Here is a 14591-nt window from a genome sequence, read left to right as displayed (position 1 = left end):
GTCCGTGCCCAGGATCCAAACTGGCAAACCCTGAGCCACCAAAGTAAAGTGCATGAACCAAAGCACAGGGCTGGTCCTCACATTCTTCTTCTTCTTCTTCTTTTTTTTTGGTTAGGAAGATTGGCCCTGAGCTAACATCTGTGCCAATCTTCCTCTATTTTGTATGTGGGATGCTGCCACAACATGGCTTCATGAGCGGTATGTAGGTCCATGCCCAGGATCCAAACTCATTAACTCTGGGCCACTGAAGCGGAGCATGGAAACTTAACCACTATGCCACTGGGTTGGCCCCTCACCTCTACGTTCTTTTTTCTTCTCAACCTTCTTTCCAGACCTCCAGAAGAAAAAACATCTAACATACCCACGGTCAATCTCAAGCTTATGTTTAAGAGCTTGATAGCATTTGCCTTAAATGTTTCTATGGCAAAGGAGTTTAAGCTACTGGTTTTTCTTTATACGTCACCTTTCCCTAAATTATGACAGCTGTGTTACCTAAGCGGAGCATGTCTTGTTACATTCATTTTAAATACAAGAAACTGGGGTAAGTTCAAAGAGGGGAAGTAACTTCTCCAAAGTGAGATCTAAATAATAGCAGACTCCATGGCTGAATCTAGAATCCAAGACTCCTGACTTCTAGTTCAATGCTAGTTCTTTTAAAATATGCACCTCTTCTGCCAAAAGGGTAATATGTCTCTCAAGACGCACAGATCCTATACTTCAAAATTAACAATGCATGCAACCTTCTGATAAAAAGCTCTAAATAAAATATTGTCCTTTCTAGGTAAGGTACACCAATTAAGAGATACAACCTATAGAGGTCTCTTGTGAAAATATCCTAAAAAAAAAAAACTTACTGTAGCTTGCCTGGTTCCAAGAGAGAGCCTACTGAATGGTAACTAAATGGTAAATGAACTACCCCAGTTAGAGATGCCAACTCTTAGATTCCCAAATCACAGTATTTTGCTGAACCTTCTATGACCATTTACTCAGTGGGAAAATAAAAGTGATGGATTTTAAAGACCTGCTTCTTCCTCCTCCTAGACCAACGGTTCTAAGTGTGATCTCCAAAGCAGCAAGCAGCAATAGCAGAATAACCTGCAAATTTGTTGGAAATGCAAATTCTCAGGCCTCACACAGACCTCGTATATCATAAACTCTGTGGGGAGGGCCCAGCAATCTGTATTCTAACAAGCCCTCCAGATAATTCTCATGCATGCTAAAGTCTGAGAACCAGTGTCCAGACGATCAATGCTTTGAAACATTTATATCTGTTTCTCTGCTATGTACACAAGCTCTTCATAACTTTTCACTTTAAGAACATCTTCTCCATACTGTATTAATTTGATTGTTTGAATGTACTTTTAATGACAAATTTCATTTTGCCCTGTTCAGAGTTTTGGCTCATGCAGAACTAGCATAAACTTTAAATACAAATTGCTATAATTTAATTCTTAGCCTTAACTATCACATTTCAATAACTCCCTATCTTTTAAAATATCCCTTGCCTTTCTTGTACCCAAATAATATATCTTCTAATCAGTAACGAGACTTATGATTCAGCATTCTATTTCTTGCACAATAATGCTTTGTGAAGAATTATACTACTTATAGTTTTTATATCCTATATTTTCCTATAAACAAAAATCCTAAATACTTCATGGTACAGGTTTTCTAATCTGTTATGAATGTTAATCATTTAATACTTATGCTTTTGTCCAGTTTCTACAGGTTGCACCGTGAAGCTAATGTGCCAGCAGGTACATGTCTTGCATTCCTTTTTCTTTCTTCTATTGTCTGATAACAAATGAAAGTGGGAATGCTAGGAATTGTTAAAAAGAAAGTAAATGAATTCTTTGTCTCACTCTGCACAGATGCACTGAACTCACATTTCCCAAAGGAGAAAGAAGATATTCAAAAGGAAATAAGGGTCACAATATATATAACAAATGTTTAAGGAATCAGGATGTTTGAACTCCAAGGTCAGATGGCTTGCTCCACAGAATTCTGGATGATCTGGTAAGAAAGGAAAACACTGAAGCCTAGATGGTAATCTAGGGGACACAGCACACATTTCAGACAAGTCTGCAGCTGCATTAAACAAAGATGCGCCCACTTGTTTGAAGTTAGAATTTGGCAATTAGTAATCTATTTAAAACCTTTCACAAATAGATAGTGAAATGGAAGAATGTCAGTACTTACATTTTAGGAAAAGTATTTAGGAAAATGAAAAAAAAATCAGAATTTTAAGGGTCAAAATTTAAAATATAAAGTTATAACAGAGAGAGAACACTTACTAAATTTGTGTTTTCAGGCAAAACCAGAAAAATGGAAAAAGACAGCCCCAAAGTTTAAACTAAAATGCTTGAACTACAGGAATATCCACAGACACTTTAGCCAGACAACAACAAGGTTTTCAAATAGACAGATAACCTGTCAGGTGAATAAGAACAGCATGCAGCAGGAGCCACGTCAATGGATTGAGACTAGGCTGGAGGCAAACCCAAAGGCAGCCTTTTTTTTTTTTTTTTTTAAAGATTTTATTTTTTTTCCGTTTTCTCCCCAAAGCCCCTCGGTACATAGTTGTGTATTCTTCGTTGTGGGTTCCTCTAGTTGTGGCATGTGGGACGCTGCCTCAGCGTGGGCTGACGAGCAGTGCCATGGACGCGCCCAGGATTCGAACTGACGCAACACTGGGCCGCCTGCAGCGGAGCGCGCGAACTTAACCACTCGGCCACGGGGCCAGCCCCAAGGCAGCCTTTTTTTTTTTAAGCACCAAATGAGAATGACAAAATTGGAAGAAGTCAATATGAAGGATGAAAAGAAATTATTAGATACCTTTATTAAAAATGTGTCCAATTTAACAGTTTCTCCTTACACCCAGAATGCAAAGAAGTAAGGACTCTAAAACTGTGTCAGAAGATAAGCCACAGGAGATACGATCAAGATCAAAACTCTAGTCCTTAACAGGTGAAAGCAACCATGGATTAAAAGATTATACATGAAGGGGATCCAAGTTATGATTTAATATTTATGACAAACATCATTGCTGAAACATTTCCTAGGATCAAGAAAGCCGACAATTTCTCTAAATAGTTCTTCAGAGTTCTACATTCATAAGATATTGTCATTAATCTATTTCCTATGACCAGTTTGGTAGGTAGGTAGTTACCTGGAAAAGGAAAGTACAGTAGCTCTAAACTGAGGAACTGTAAGGAATCTGTGCTAATTTTCACAAGTGAACAAAGAAAACTTCCCAGACAGCCAAATTCCAAAAAAATCACAAACCAAAGCTTTATAGTTTATACCAGTATGATAACAATTGGCATATTCCAACTGATAACCTTACAGATTACTGTAAAGAGAACAATTCAACTCTGTATAGATAGGGTCAATGATCTTTGCAACCAAACAAAATACAGGATTCCTGTGTGTTTGAATGTAAATTACAGTTCCGTAGAATATTGAAGTTATTAAGAGCTCTAGGGGTCAAGGGGATGACAATAACGACAACATTTTATTTTCATCAAACATTTGCAACTAATACAGAATGGCTCAGTTCTTAGAACTGGTCCAGTGTAGTTGATTTTTTTTTTTTAAATCAAAGAGGATTTAGGATAGGAAGCAACTAGAAACTCTTCAGAAGAAAGAAACCTTGGAAAGAAATTATATAGTCCTTTTAATCTTGCTAGGAAAAAGAAATAAACGGAAGTGCAAAAAGAATGGGAAAAAACCCAAACAGATTTGCTACCACCTGCTCTCATTAAGAGAGGTATTTTTTTTTGCATTTACAATTTTCTTTGAAAAACCCTGTCTACCTATTCATCCCTCAGAGAATACTCAACACAATATTAAAAGAAAACCCAACCAACCAAATAAGCAAAATTATCCCATACAAACCTGAAGGAAAAATTAATCTACGATCCAGACAAATATGAAGGTTTGTGAAGGAGGAACAGACAGGATAAGATCTTTAAGGATGAAAGGGTAAGCTTTCTGATATATATTTTCCAAAAAGTGGGTAGAATTAGAAGAAAGTAAGATAAGCATCTAATCAGTCCTTAACTAAAATAAAGAAGGATACCCAGGATTCAGACCAACAAGAGGCTGCCCATCCCAAATAATCCGTCATTAAGCCAAGCTTGCCTGAAGAGGATTATAGGTATAGCTCTGATATTAATTTTTTTAGATAATATTTTTAGGTAAATTTTCCACTGGAAAGAAAAGAGTACGAGAAATTTTTTGTTTTGAAATAAAATGTTTCTGGTTTCAATCCTTTTCCGTGTTCTCCTTTTCCAGTTCTCCTCATCCCAATCCAGGAACCCCTCCATCCAGAGTTCATGTATTTTCCTTCTCTATTTCAGTGAAAACACACCACACTGATTGTAAGAATCTTACTAGATTTCCATTTGTTTTGCCTCAGCTCCTACATTAATCCAAACAATAAGGGCCTTTAAAACATTCATAAATAACCTGCTGCTGCTGGCACCTAGGAGCCGAGTGCAGCAATGTTAAGCAACAACAAATTTCATAGTTCAGGAGGCACAGTTAAGGAAAAAGGTTGCTCAGGAAATCACTCTTATTTAGCACAAAGATCCTTAAAAATTGCATGAAATCAGTCAAGTAACTATAGAAACCAATTTCTTCAGCTCCATATCACACGTCTCACACCTCAATTGTCTTTATTATCGTCTGCTGTCAGATCCTTAATCAGAAATGTGAACAGGCTTGATGATTTATTCAGCAGGGAAAAGAGTCTGTAGGTCAAGTGAAAAATTTCACACACACACCCATATACACACCACATCTTCAACCTTAGGTACTTTCATTTCCTTCTGTTCTCAGCAGCTCTGGGGGCAACTCCAGTGAGATCCAATATTAAGGCTCAATTAAAATAAGCTCCAATTAGTGGAGCTTTTTTCTCTGGGGCTAGAAAAGTCAGGAAATGGATATTGGGAAATGTAAAAAGTCAGCTACTGAGAGAAGGCTGCAGACATAAATGAACTTATTTGTTGATTTCTACAGTTGCTATGCAGAGGCCTCTGGGAGTAAAAGCTTAACCAGTCTAAGCTATAAACTAAAACCCCTGCAGCTAAACATGAACTGTGTGAAACAAGGGCTCCATTCCAGAACAGAAAACTGCTGGGCCCAGAAAATTAAAAGCCAGAGGCGTTTTCCATTTAAAACTAAATCCCAGTACCGCCTCCCAGCCAAAGAATTATAAGCAGTATCAGATTTACAAAACGAACAATTACCCTGGAAAAATGTAGCCTATTGTACAGTCCCAGATGCTAAATCTCAGAAGTTTCCTTTTTTTTTTAATCCCACATTATATTCCTCCAAGTATACTGCTGTAGTTTACAAAGAGCCATTTCTAGACAGGCGTAAGCCTTGAAAATAAATTTTAAAAAGAGAGCACATAACTCATTGACCTCATTTGAAGTACTGCCCTTGCCTTCAGCAGTTCCTGTCCTTCCCCAAGGCTTCTGCAAATGGTATGCAACAGCAAAATAAACCCTGACCTAATTGCCAGGAGAGAGCTGCCAACCTTCCCTCCAACACAAAGACAAGCATGGTAACTTGAAAGTCCTACCTCTTTGGCTTTCTGCTTTAATCTCAGCTGTTCTGGATCTTCTTTATTGGAACGACTCTATCAAAGGAAAAGAAAATTTTAATAGAAATTACTAGCATCTAAACACCATACTTGCCGTTAAATATTTAATAAATGACAATTTTCTCTGGTGATTGAAAACCTTAGCTCCAGGGGAAAATGCCTCAATCCAGTCTGGCGCACGCTCCCTTCCGCCCCCTCCCTCTCATCATCTCGGCTGCTGCAGTTCTAGCCTGAAGGAAGCTTAGACTGAAAATGACGCTAACAATGTCAGTCAGGTCCAGTTGAGGCATGACGTTGTTCTTGCTGGAACACTAAAACTAAAACACGGATGGTACAGATGAAGGAAAAGAAGAGAAGGATAATTGTTGGCTCAAATGAATGAAAATAATCAATACTGGCTAACCTTCAGGTGAAGCCATTTTGGAAAAACATGGTTTTTCAAGGACTATTCAAATCAAGAAGCTGACTAATCTTGAACCAAACCTCTCTCTCTTCAAAAGTGTAATTAAAAAAATTAAGTAGGAAATACATCCCAATGTTTTCATTAGAGTATCTTAGCCTCTTTGGGCCCTCTATAGCACTTGACAGAATGCTGTGCACAAGTAAATATTCAATAAATGTTTACTGAATGTTGCTTTTCATACGGATTCATTTTAACATTCCACAAATGAACAATCTTACAGGATTGCTATAAGAAGAGAGCCATCCTCCATATGTAATGCTATGATGGAACAAATAGTAAGAAACTTTATTTCCGGCACCATGAACATTTGTCCACTGAAAAATACGCTTAGGATAGGTGTATCCTTTTTCTCATTCTAACCAGGTTATTTAACTCCTTATAAATCTGAATACTTGTTCTATAAAATGCAAATCACCTAACTAAAGGTAGCTAACAAAATAAAAACTAAAAGTATTTTCCTATGTACTACATTTATTTGCTACGTTTACTGATTTATCAGTGCTTTTGTTAAAGAAAAATACAAGAAAGAGACTTTCTTAGACTTAAGAGAGTCTTCTAATTTTAAACACCTTAATTAAATACCTACATAAAATTCTTCCAGTAATTTTTTTCTGCATTTTGTCCCCAATCTACTAAAACAACTCCACTTCAGCCCAAACTAAGACAAACTCCTTTGTTATTCCACCTATAGTATTAGGAGAGAATGAGTATATGTGCATTTATATAAAAATATGTGTGCATGTGTATATGTATGTATGTATACAGATTTTCCGCCAAAGTATAAAATGGGCGCGTCAGAGTATCAAGTCTTCGTCAGTCAACCAATATTTACTGATTACCCATAGTACAAATTCTACTCTGCGTGCCACTGTTCTAGGCCTTGGAGATACATAAATGAAATAAGAAGACAAAGTCTCTGCTTTCAAGTAACCTACATTTTAAGAAAAAAATAGTAAAACAAACAATTTTATAAAAATTAAACACTTATGATACATAAAACATTTATAATGGAGAAAAAATAAAAACAAATAATTACTGATAGTAATAAGTGCTATAAAGAAAATAAAACAGGATAATGCGATGGAAAGGAAGGGGGAGGGTACTTCTTTAGCTAGGATGGGAGAAAAGACATCTGTGAGGAGTGACATTTGAGTAGAGATCTGAATGACAAGAAGGAGGTAGCCAGGCAAAGACCTGGGGGAAGAACACTCCAAGCAGAAGGCACAGGAATTGCCAAAGCCCTAAACTGAGAACAAAGTCGGCATACCTGAGGAAAGAAAGAAGGCCTGTGTGGGTGGAGCATAGAGACAAGTTGAAGGAGGTAAATCCGAGGTGAGGTGTTGCCTTGTAGGCCATGATAAGGAGATGGGGTTTAATTCTAATTAAAGGAGGGTTCGGAGAACTGGAGTGAAATGTCACTGATATGACACCTTTGAAAGATCACGCTGGGTACTACGTAGAGACCGAAGATTGGAGGCCCAGGCACACAGAGCAATCAGGAGACTGTTCTAAAAACTGTTCTCAGTACAAGACTGGGAAAAAGATGAGGGCAGCTTGGCCTAGTGCCATAGTAGAGAAGACGATAAGTGATTAGATTCAAAATATATTTTGGAGGTAGAGCCAATCAGATTTATTGATGGATTGGATATAGGGTATGAATTAGAGAGAGAAATCAAGTTCTGGCTTAAGCAGCTGGTAGGATGATAATTCCAACCTTGAGAGGGTAAAGACTGGAGCAGATTTGGGGGAAGGGAACTTAATGGTCGGCTTTAGATGCCTAATTTATAGTCTAGGATACAAGCCTGGCACGCGCATGGAAAGGCCAGCGTGAGTGCAGCAGAGTGAGTGAAGAAGGGAGTGATATGAGGGGAGCTTAGAGAGGGAGGTGGGTGCCAGATCATATAAGGCTTTCTAAAATTTGGTTTTATTTTAAGTATAAGGGAAAGCCACTGAAGGCTTTTAAGGAACAGAGACACACATGACTTGTTATGAAAATATTATTCTGAAAATAATATGAAAAATGGAGGGTAGAAAGAAAAGGAGATTAGTTAGAAGACATTATAAAAGTCCAAGTGAAAGATAACTTAAACTGGAGTGGTGACAATGGTGATGAAGAGAAGAAGAAGGATACATTTTGGAAACAGAATAGGAAGTGAACGGATGTGAGGAGAGAAAAGGAGTTAAAAATAACTCCTAGGTTTTTTGGTTTGAACATCTGGGTGAATAATGGCATCATTTACTGAGTTAGGAAAACCTATAAGAGTAAAATGTATTTTGAAGAGGGAGGAGGATCAGGAATTCTTTTGGACACATTAAATTTGAGGTGCCTATTGGCCAATGGACTGGAAATTTCAAGCAGGCAGTTAGCTATATGAGTCCAGAGTTCCACAATGTAAACTGAGTTGGAAATATAAATGTAAGAGGAAATGCAGACAGAGAACAAGACCTAGGACTGAAACCTGGGACACTCCAATATTTAGAAGTCTGGTAGGTCTGGTAAAGAAGGAACAGCCTAAAGAGAGTGAGAGCAAGTATAACATTATATCCAGTAATAACTAAACAAGTACTTAATAGTTTATGATCTTGTTAACAGCATAGTAATTGGAAATAAAATACCAATAAACCACCTTATTACATTGGCTGTGTGCTTGCTTATAATACTTGAAGGCTCAAGGAAGAGTATCTCCCTGTGCCAGCTGCCCTTCCCAGTGCAGGAAGGGTCAGCATGGGGACTGGGCCTGTGGGAAAGCGGGAAGTGGCACACTGACAACAGTTATGATGCACCACATCTCTGTGGGGGGTTGGGACACATGAAGGTGTAGACCAGTGGCCAATGCAGGGTGATGTGGGGGTTGCGGGACTCACCAAGGCAGGGGCCAGTGGGCATGCAACCAATTACATGGGCAATGAAATGAGGGCAAGGGTAATACGAGTAGGAGACACAGGAGTCAGCCAGCATGGCTGTTTGGGAGATTAGTTACATTGATCAAATAAGTAAACTGAGGACATAAGTAAATATATTGAGGATAATGAAAGCCAAGTTTCTGAATGTGGAGAAAGTACTTATAAACATGGAAAGGTTAAGGCTAAAAAGAACCCTAAGATACTGATTGGAGTTGGAGGTATCCATACAAACTTATGGTTTTATAATATACACACAGATAAAGAAATAGTTACAAATGTATGTTTGTGTGTATTTACACACATGTACATATATATGCACCATATATATATTTCCTAGATTTGCCAATTTGAGAGAGCCTACATGTAATGACACCCCATTAGCAAAGAGCACACTATATGCTCTAATCTTGGTTTTTGGATATCATCCTCAACAAAAATGATGCAGGGTTCCTTGGAGAAATGGCTGATTCCAAGGCTGGTGAAGGAAGAGTAAAATGTGGGCCTGGAATATCTTGTGCCAGAAAGTAAGGACATGCAAAAGGTCAGAGTGCTAGTTGGAAGGGTCTCCCATTCAGGAGCAATTTGGGCATCAAAATAAATAATGAAAGTAATGGATTACAACCTATTGAATCAAATAGAAATCCATGAGCCCACACTAATATAAATAAATGCATGAATGCATGAATGAATGAAGAAGAGAGAAAGGAAAGCCCTTCCATATTGTAGAGTACTAATAAATGTAGAAGAGATGATAAGAATAAAGAATCCCCATCTGGCAACCACCACAGAAGTGGCTGATTCAGGTGGTCATCATCAATGGATGCCGGAGTAGATATGTGGAGGTTTAATGAAGAATGAAATATTGGTATAATCTTTGAATACCTTCCTGTGAAAAACTAATTGATTACAAAGGGGAAAATGGCAAATTTAAAAAGGAAAGAACTGATAGGCACCCACATGACCAGGTGATCAAGCCGGCCTTTTGATATGATCAGCTAAGAAGAATGTAGCATCTTTTCTCTGTATTCCTGCCAGGAATGCACGACCTAAGTCATGAGGAAATATCAGATGAAGACAGATTGAGAGTCACCCTACAGAAAGTAAGGCCTATACTCTTGAAACCTGTCAAAGACATGAAAGAAAAGAGAAAGAAAGAGAAAATCTGACTGAAGGAGTCTCAAGAGATGGCAACTGAATGAAACACATATTCCTGAATGGGAAAATGGACCATGAAAGAAAAAGAGTGGAGACAGCTGGTGAAATTTAAATGGAGACTGTGGTTTAGATGTTTGTGTTGTATTGTTCAAGTCCTGACTTGCAGGGTTGTACAGAAGAATGTCCTTGTTTTTGCAAATATGTACTAGAATCTTTAGGAAACTGAAGCTTGCTTTCAAACGGTTCAGAAAAGGGCTAATTAGAGATGACAGGTGCACAACTTTGTGAATATACAAAAAAAACCCCTCTGAATTGAAAGAAAGGAGAACAAAAGAGACTAACGATAATGGGGATGTGTGTGTGTGAAGAAAGGGTGGAGATGGAGCAAATGCAATGAAATGTTAAAAATGGGGGAATCTAGAGGCTGGCCCGGTGGCATAGTGGTTAAGTTCACACACTCTGTTTTGGTAGCCCGGGGTTCATGGCTTTGGCTCCCAGGCATGGACCTATGCACTGCTCATCAAGCCATGCTGTGGTGGTGTCTGAGGTGCAAGGTGGAGGAAGACTGGTACGGAGGTTGGCTCAGGGCTAGTCTTCCTCAAACCAAAAGAGGAAGATTGACACTAGATGTTAGCTCAGGGACACACCAAAACCAGATAAAGGGGGTGGGAGGAATCTGGGTAAAGGAGATGAGAGTTCTTTGTATAGTTCTGGCAACTTTTCTCTAAGTATGACATAATTTCAAAATAAATTAGTTTTTAAAAAAGTGATTGGCACATGATCAGCAACAATATTCTAAAAGGGAAGGCTGCTAAGAACACTAGAAATTAAAACTAAGCTGTTTAAAATAAAAGAATAAGACTAGTGCCTACCCTTTAAGACTACTCAGAAAGGCCCTAGGTCTACAAAGAAAGGTGAAGCAACAAAACGCACATTGTAGTGGAATTAACTTTCACTTCATCTGGCACTAATAGTCCAGGAAAATGTTTAAATAAAGGAGAAAGGAAATAAATAAATAAATAAATAATAGCCTCACCTGTTCTCTCTTTTACTTTCTCTCTAAATCATTTTTGCGTATCCTATATTTTGTTCCATATAGTCCTAATTACTCCTAATTTTACCCATAACTTTCCTGTCTACTTTCCAAATTTTCCTGTCTCAACTTCAACTTGACACAAGTTGAAATCATGTCCCTAAAAAGACCTTGAAAACTTTACAAAACATTTTTATGTGGGAGGATGGCAGGTATGATGCTAGCCACACAGGAATTGAGAATGAGGAGACAAAATATTATGCTTCATTAAACTAAATTAACTAAAAGTCACTGCACCACACCATCCTGGCTGTGAGAGATTTTATTAGTAATTTCATTTTAAGAAATTCTTCAGAGAAATCTAAAGGCGTAATAAAACCAAGACAGTCAACCAATGATAAAACCAATTCTGATATCCTTGCCAGGCCCTGTTCACTCATAAATCACAAAAGACCTTACCTTGGCTGCCTTAAGTAACATTTCTCTTTCTTCTAAATCCTTTCTCTGCTTCTCTAATTGATCCAGCTTTTCAAGAAATTTGAGCTGTGACCTGGTGTCACTAGACAGGATGTAATTTTCACTTGCCTGGAAAAAAAAAAGAAAGTCTTATGATGATCCTAGGCAACACATTCTACATTAGGTATTGTTATAAATCAGCTAGAGACAGTAACACCACGAGACACAAGGAGCTAAGTTTTCAGGAGGTTTAAACAAACAAAAAAAAAGGAACTTCAATCATCCTTAAAATTTGAGAGGTGACTAAGCATTTAAATTTCAAAGAGGTTCCCTGGTAAGCTTCATTCAGAGGGGGAAAAGAAAGGAATTAAGCCAAGCTGATCCTAACAAAAGGAAGTAGAAAGCAAGAGAGTGTACCATTTACCTATAACCTAAATCTTTTTAGTTAAATGACTGTCCATCTCAGCAGACCTTAATACAATTAATTAGATCTTAGGCCTGTCAAAGACAAACAACAAGAAAAACTCACCTCACTGAAAAACACACCAAAGATGAAAGTTATCATCCTTGTTTCTATTGTTGGATTGGTCTAACCTTGACAAGTGAATACAACTTCTATCAAAATACAACATAAGATAAAACGGCAAACATTAGAATTCTAAACCTTGTTTTGAGGATTCCCTTAAGCTATGAACTTGGGCAGAAACTGTAGTTAAAGAAATAAAGTATAAAATTTATAAATGAAAGTCATAACAAAGAAGTATAATTATTTGTCTTAATTGTTTCATAAAATGATAAAATTTACTTTGTTCCATTTATTCTGATATTCCAGAATATAAAACAGTGCTTTCCAATCTAAATATTACGCAATTTTTTTCATCTGATATGACCACCTAATTTCTCCTCTGTAATACATATACGAGTTTGTGAATGCTTGGGGTGGGGGTGCAATCTTCCCAATCAATATTTAAGACATCCTGTCATCTACTCATCTCAGTAATTCAGACATTCAAGCTATAGGAGGGAGATTGAATGATAGGAAAACTGACGCTATTAAACATTTAGTCCAACAGTCAGTGACTGGCTTTGGAAATCATGGGTTCAGCATCACTTCCATTTCTGTTTTATCCCATGCTTATGGCTGATTCAATTAACTGGGACTGAGAGATTTCATATGCCCAAGATTCTTTTTAAATTAAATTTTTATTGTTGGTATTTAACTAGATCAAAAGAGTATTACATAGTATAACGAACAAGGATATATTAGTGCTACTTATTTTACTTAATGTTTAATACAAAAAGAATTTCAAATAGTTTTAAAGTTAAATAATACAAGATAGAACATGGAATACATTATAGGCCAACCATAGAGGTATAAACATAATAACCAGTGATTTCTTAAATATTTCATCTTTACCATTTTTGGTTTCAGATACTGTGGAGACAGTTTACTGCAGGATTTAATTTAAAAAAGACAACAAACACTAAATTAAAAAGGGGCACAGACTTTCTAAACTTTAACTGAATCTCATTCCCATGGGTAAGATTCCTCCTCTCTGTCTCAACTTGGATACAACTGCCTCTGGCTTAATGCATCCTTCCTTTACTCCTCCAGATGCTAAACAAATGAGTGCCTCCCCAACTCCTACTGAGTCCCCAAATTTATTTACACAACAGCAACTTCAATCTTATCATATTCCTTCCTGTCTACCCAGCTGGATTAACTGAAGTCTTCATGTACCACAGAGTAGGGTAGTTTAGCAATAAAAATATAAGGACTCAGACCAAATGAATCCCATGTAAAGAAAGCACTATAGCCCCTTTTAACTGGAAAACACTGAAGCTTCTCCAGCCCACCGGCACGCAGAAGACTATAACATATCTTCAGTGGGAAAACACCTGGCAGCAAGATCAAAAGCTTTGTACTACATGTGTCACTTTCTACTTCTTTACTTAAATCTCAGTTTAGGGACTATGACTAATTAGAGAATTATATCCAACCAGGTGAAAGATTAGCAAAAGGAGATGGATGTCAAATGGAAAGAGATTGTGGGATTTTTGCTTTTAATAAAAGTAGCTCACTTTTGTGAAATTCATGGAGTAGAGTTTCCCACACTGTACAGATAAAAATAAATCCTATGGGGATGAACTGAAATATAAGGGCAAGGAAAAATCTATGACACAAAGATTATTACAATCAAAGTCTACAAAATAAGTATTAATTTTGAAGTAGATTCAAATGTAACTAAATGATTATTATTTCTGTTTAAAGAAGGATGATAATGTAGCTGCCTTTCTATATGTGTAAATTGAGACAGTGGATTAGCTGTATCAAGGAATGAGTGTGGGGAAAGGAGGGCAGGGGAAAATCAACCACAATAGGCAGTGTACAAGACAGAAGGTTATGGAGGTGTTAGCTTTAAGCTAAGTTATTGAGGTTCCAGGTGGGGTAGATACTATCCATTTTGCCGAGGGCAACTAAATCCTTGGAACATATGCACCGATATACAACAGAAGAATTGCATCTGAAGGTTGTACATAATAGAGCTTTGGATGGCACTCAGAATAATCAATATTACTTGGAAGAATTCTATTCCATACTAAATTGTACATGTCACGTTTTATATAGAAACTGCCCATTGTAAATGAAAATGAACTCATGTATCTCTGAAACAAAAGGGTGACTGGGATGGCAATAGGGGAAAATCCAGGAAAAATTATAACTCTTTAAAAAATTACAGTAAAAAGCCAAAAAGGAAGACTAATTCTCCCACGTCCCAAAATTGAAGGTAAACTGTTATAAATTCAAACTAGATTACTACAAATTTAGGACGTTAATTGCAATCACAAGGGTAATTACAAAAAAAAAATCTAAAAAATGTACACAAAAGGAAATGAGAAGGGAATCAAAACAATACACAAGAAAAAAATCAAACAAAAAAGACAGCAGTAATAGAGAAAATGAGGGA

The 14591-nt window shown here is 37.2% G+C and overlaps 1 protein-coding gene across 1 annotated transcript in view; it reads right to left on the bottom strand.

Moving 5' to 3' along the window:
• The window catches only part of TAF4B (TATA-box binding protein associated factor 4b), a 134204-nt gene that overhangs the window by 43939 nt on the left and 75674 nt on the right, over positions 1 to 14591 (bottom strand). The window contains exons 12-13 of the mRNA XM_008527576.2: positions 11626 to 11751; positions 5591 to 5647 (exon numbers count right to left, since the gene is read on the bottom strand). Coding sequence (XP_008525798.1) covers positions 5591 to 5647; positions 11626 to 11751 — 183 coding nt within the window. The remainder of the gene's footprint in view (positions 1 to 5590; positions 5648 to 11625; positions 11752 to 14591) is intronic.

The sequence above is a fragment of the Equus przewalskii genome, chromosome 7 (genome assembly GCF_037783145.1).
Source record: "Equus przewalskii isolate Varuska chromosome 7, EquPr2, whole genome shotgun sequence".
NCBI classification, from domain to species: Eukaryota; Metazoa; Chordata; class Mammalia; order Perissodactyla; family Equidae; genus Equus; species Equus przewalskii.
The sequence above is the reverse complement of the archived record's forward strand: the minus strand, read 5'-3'. Positions and strand labels throughout refer to the sequence as shown.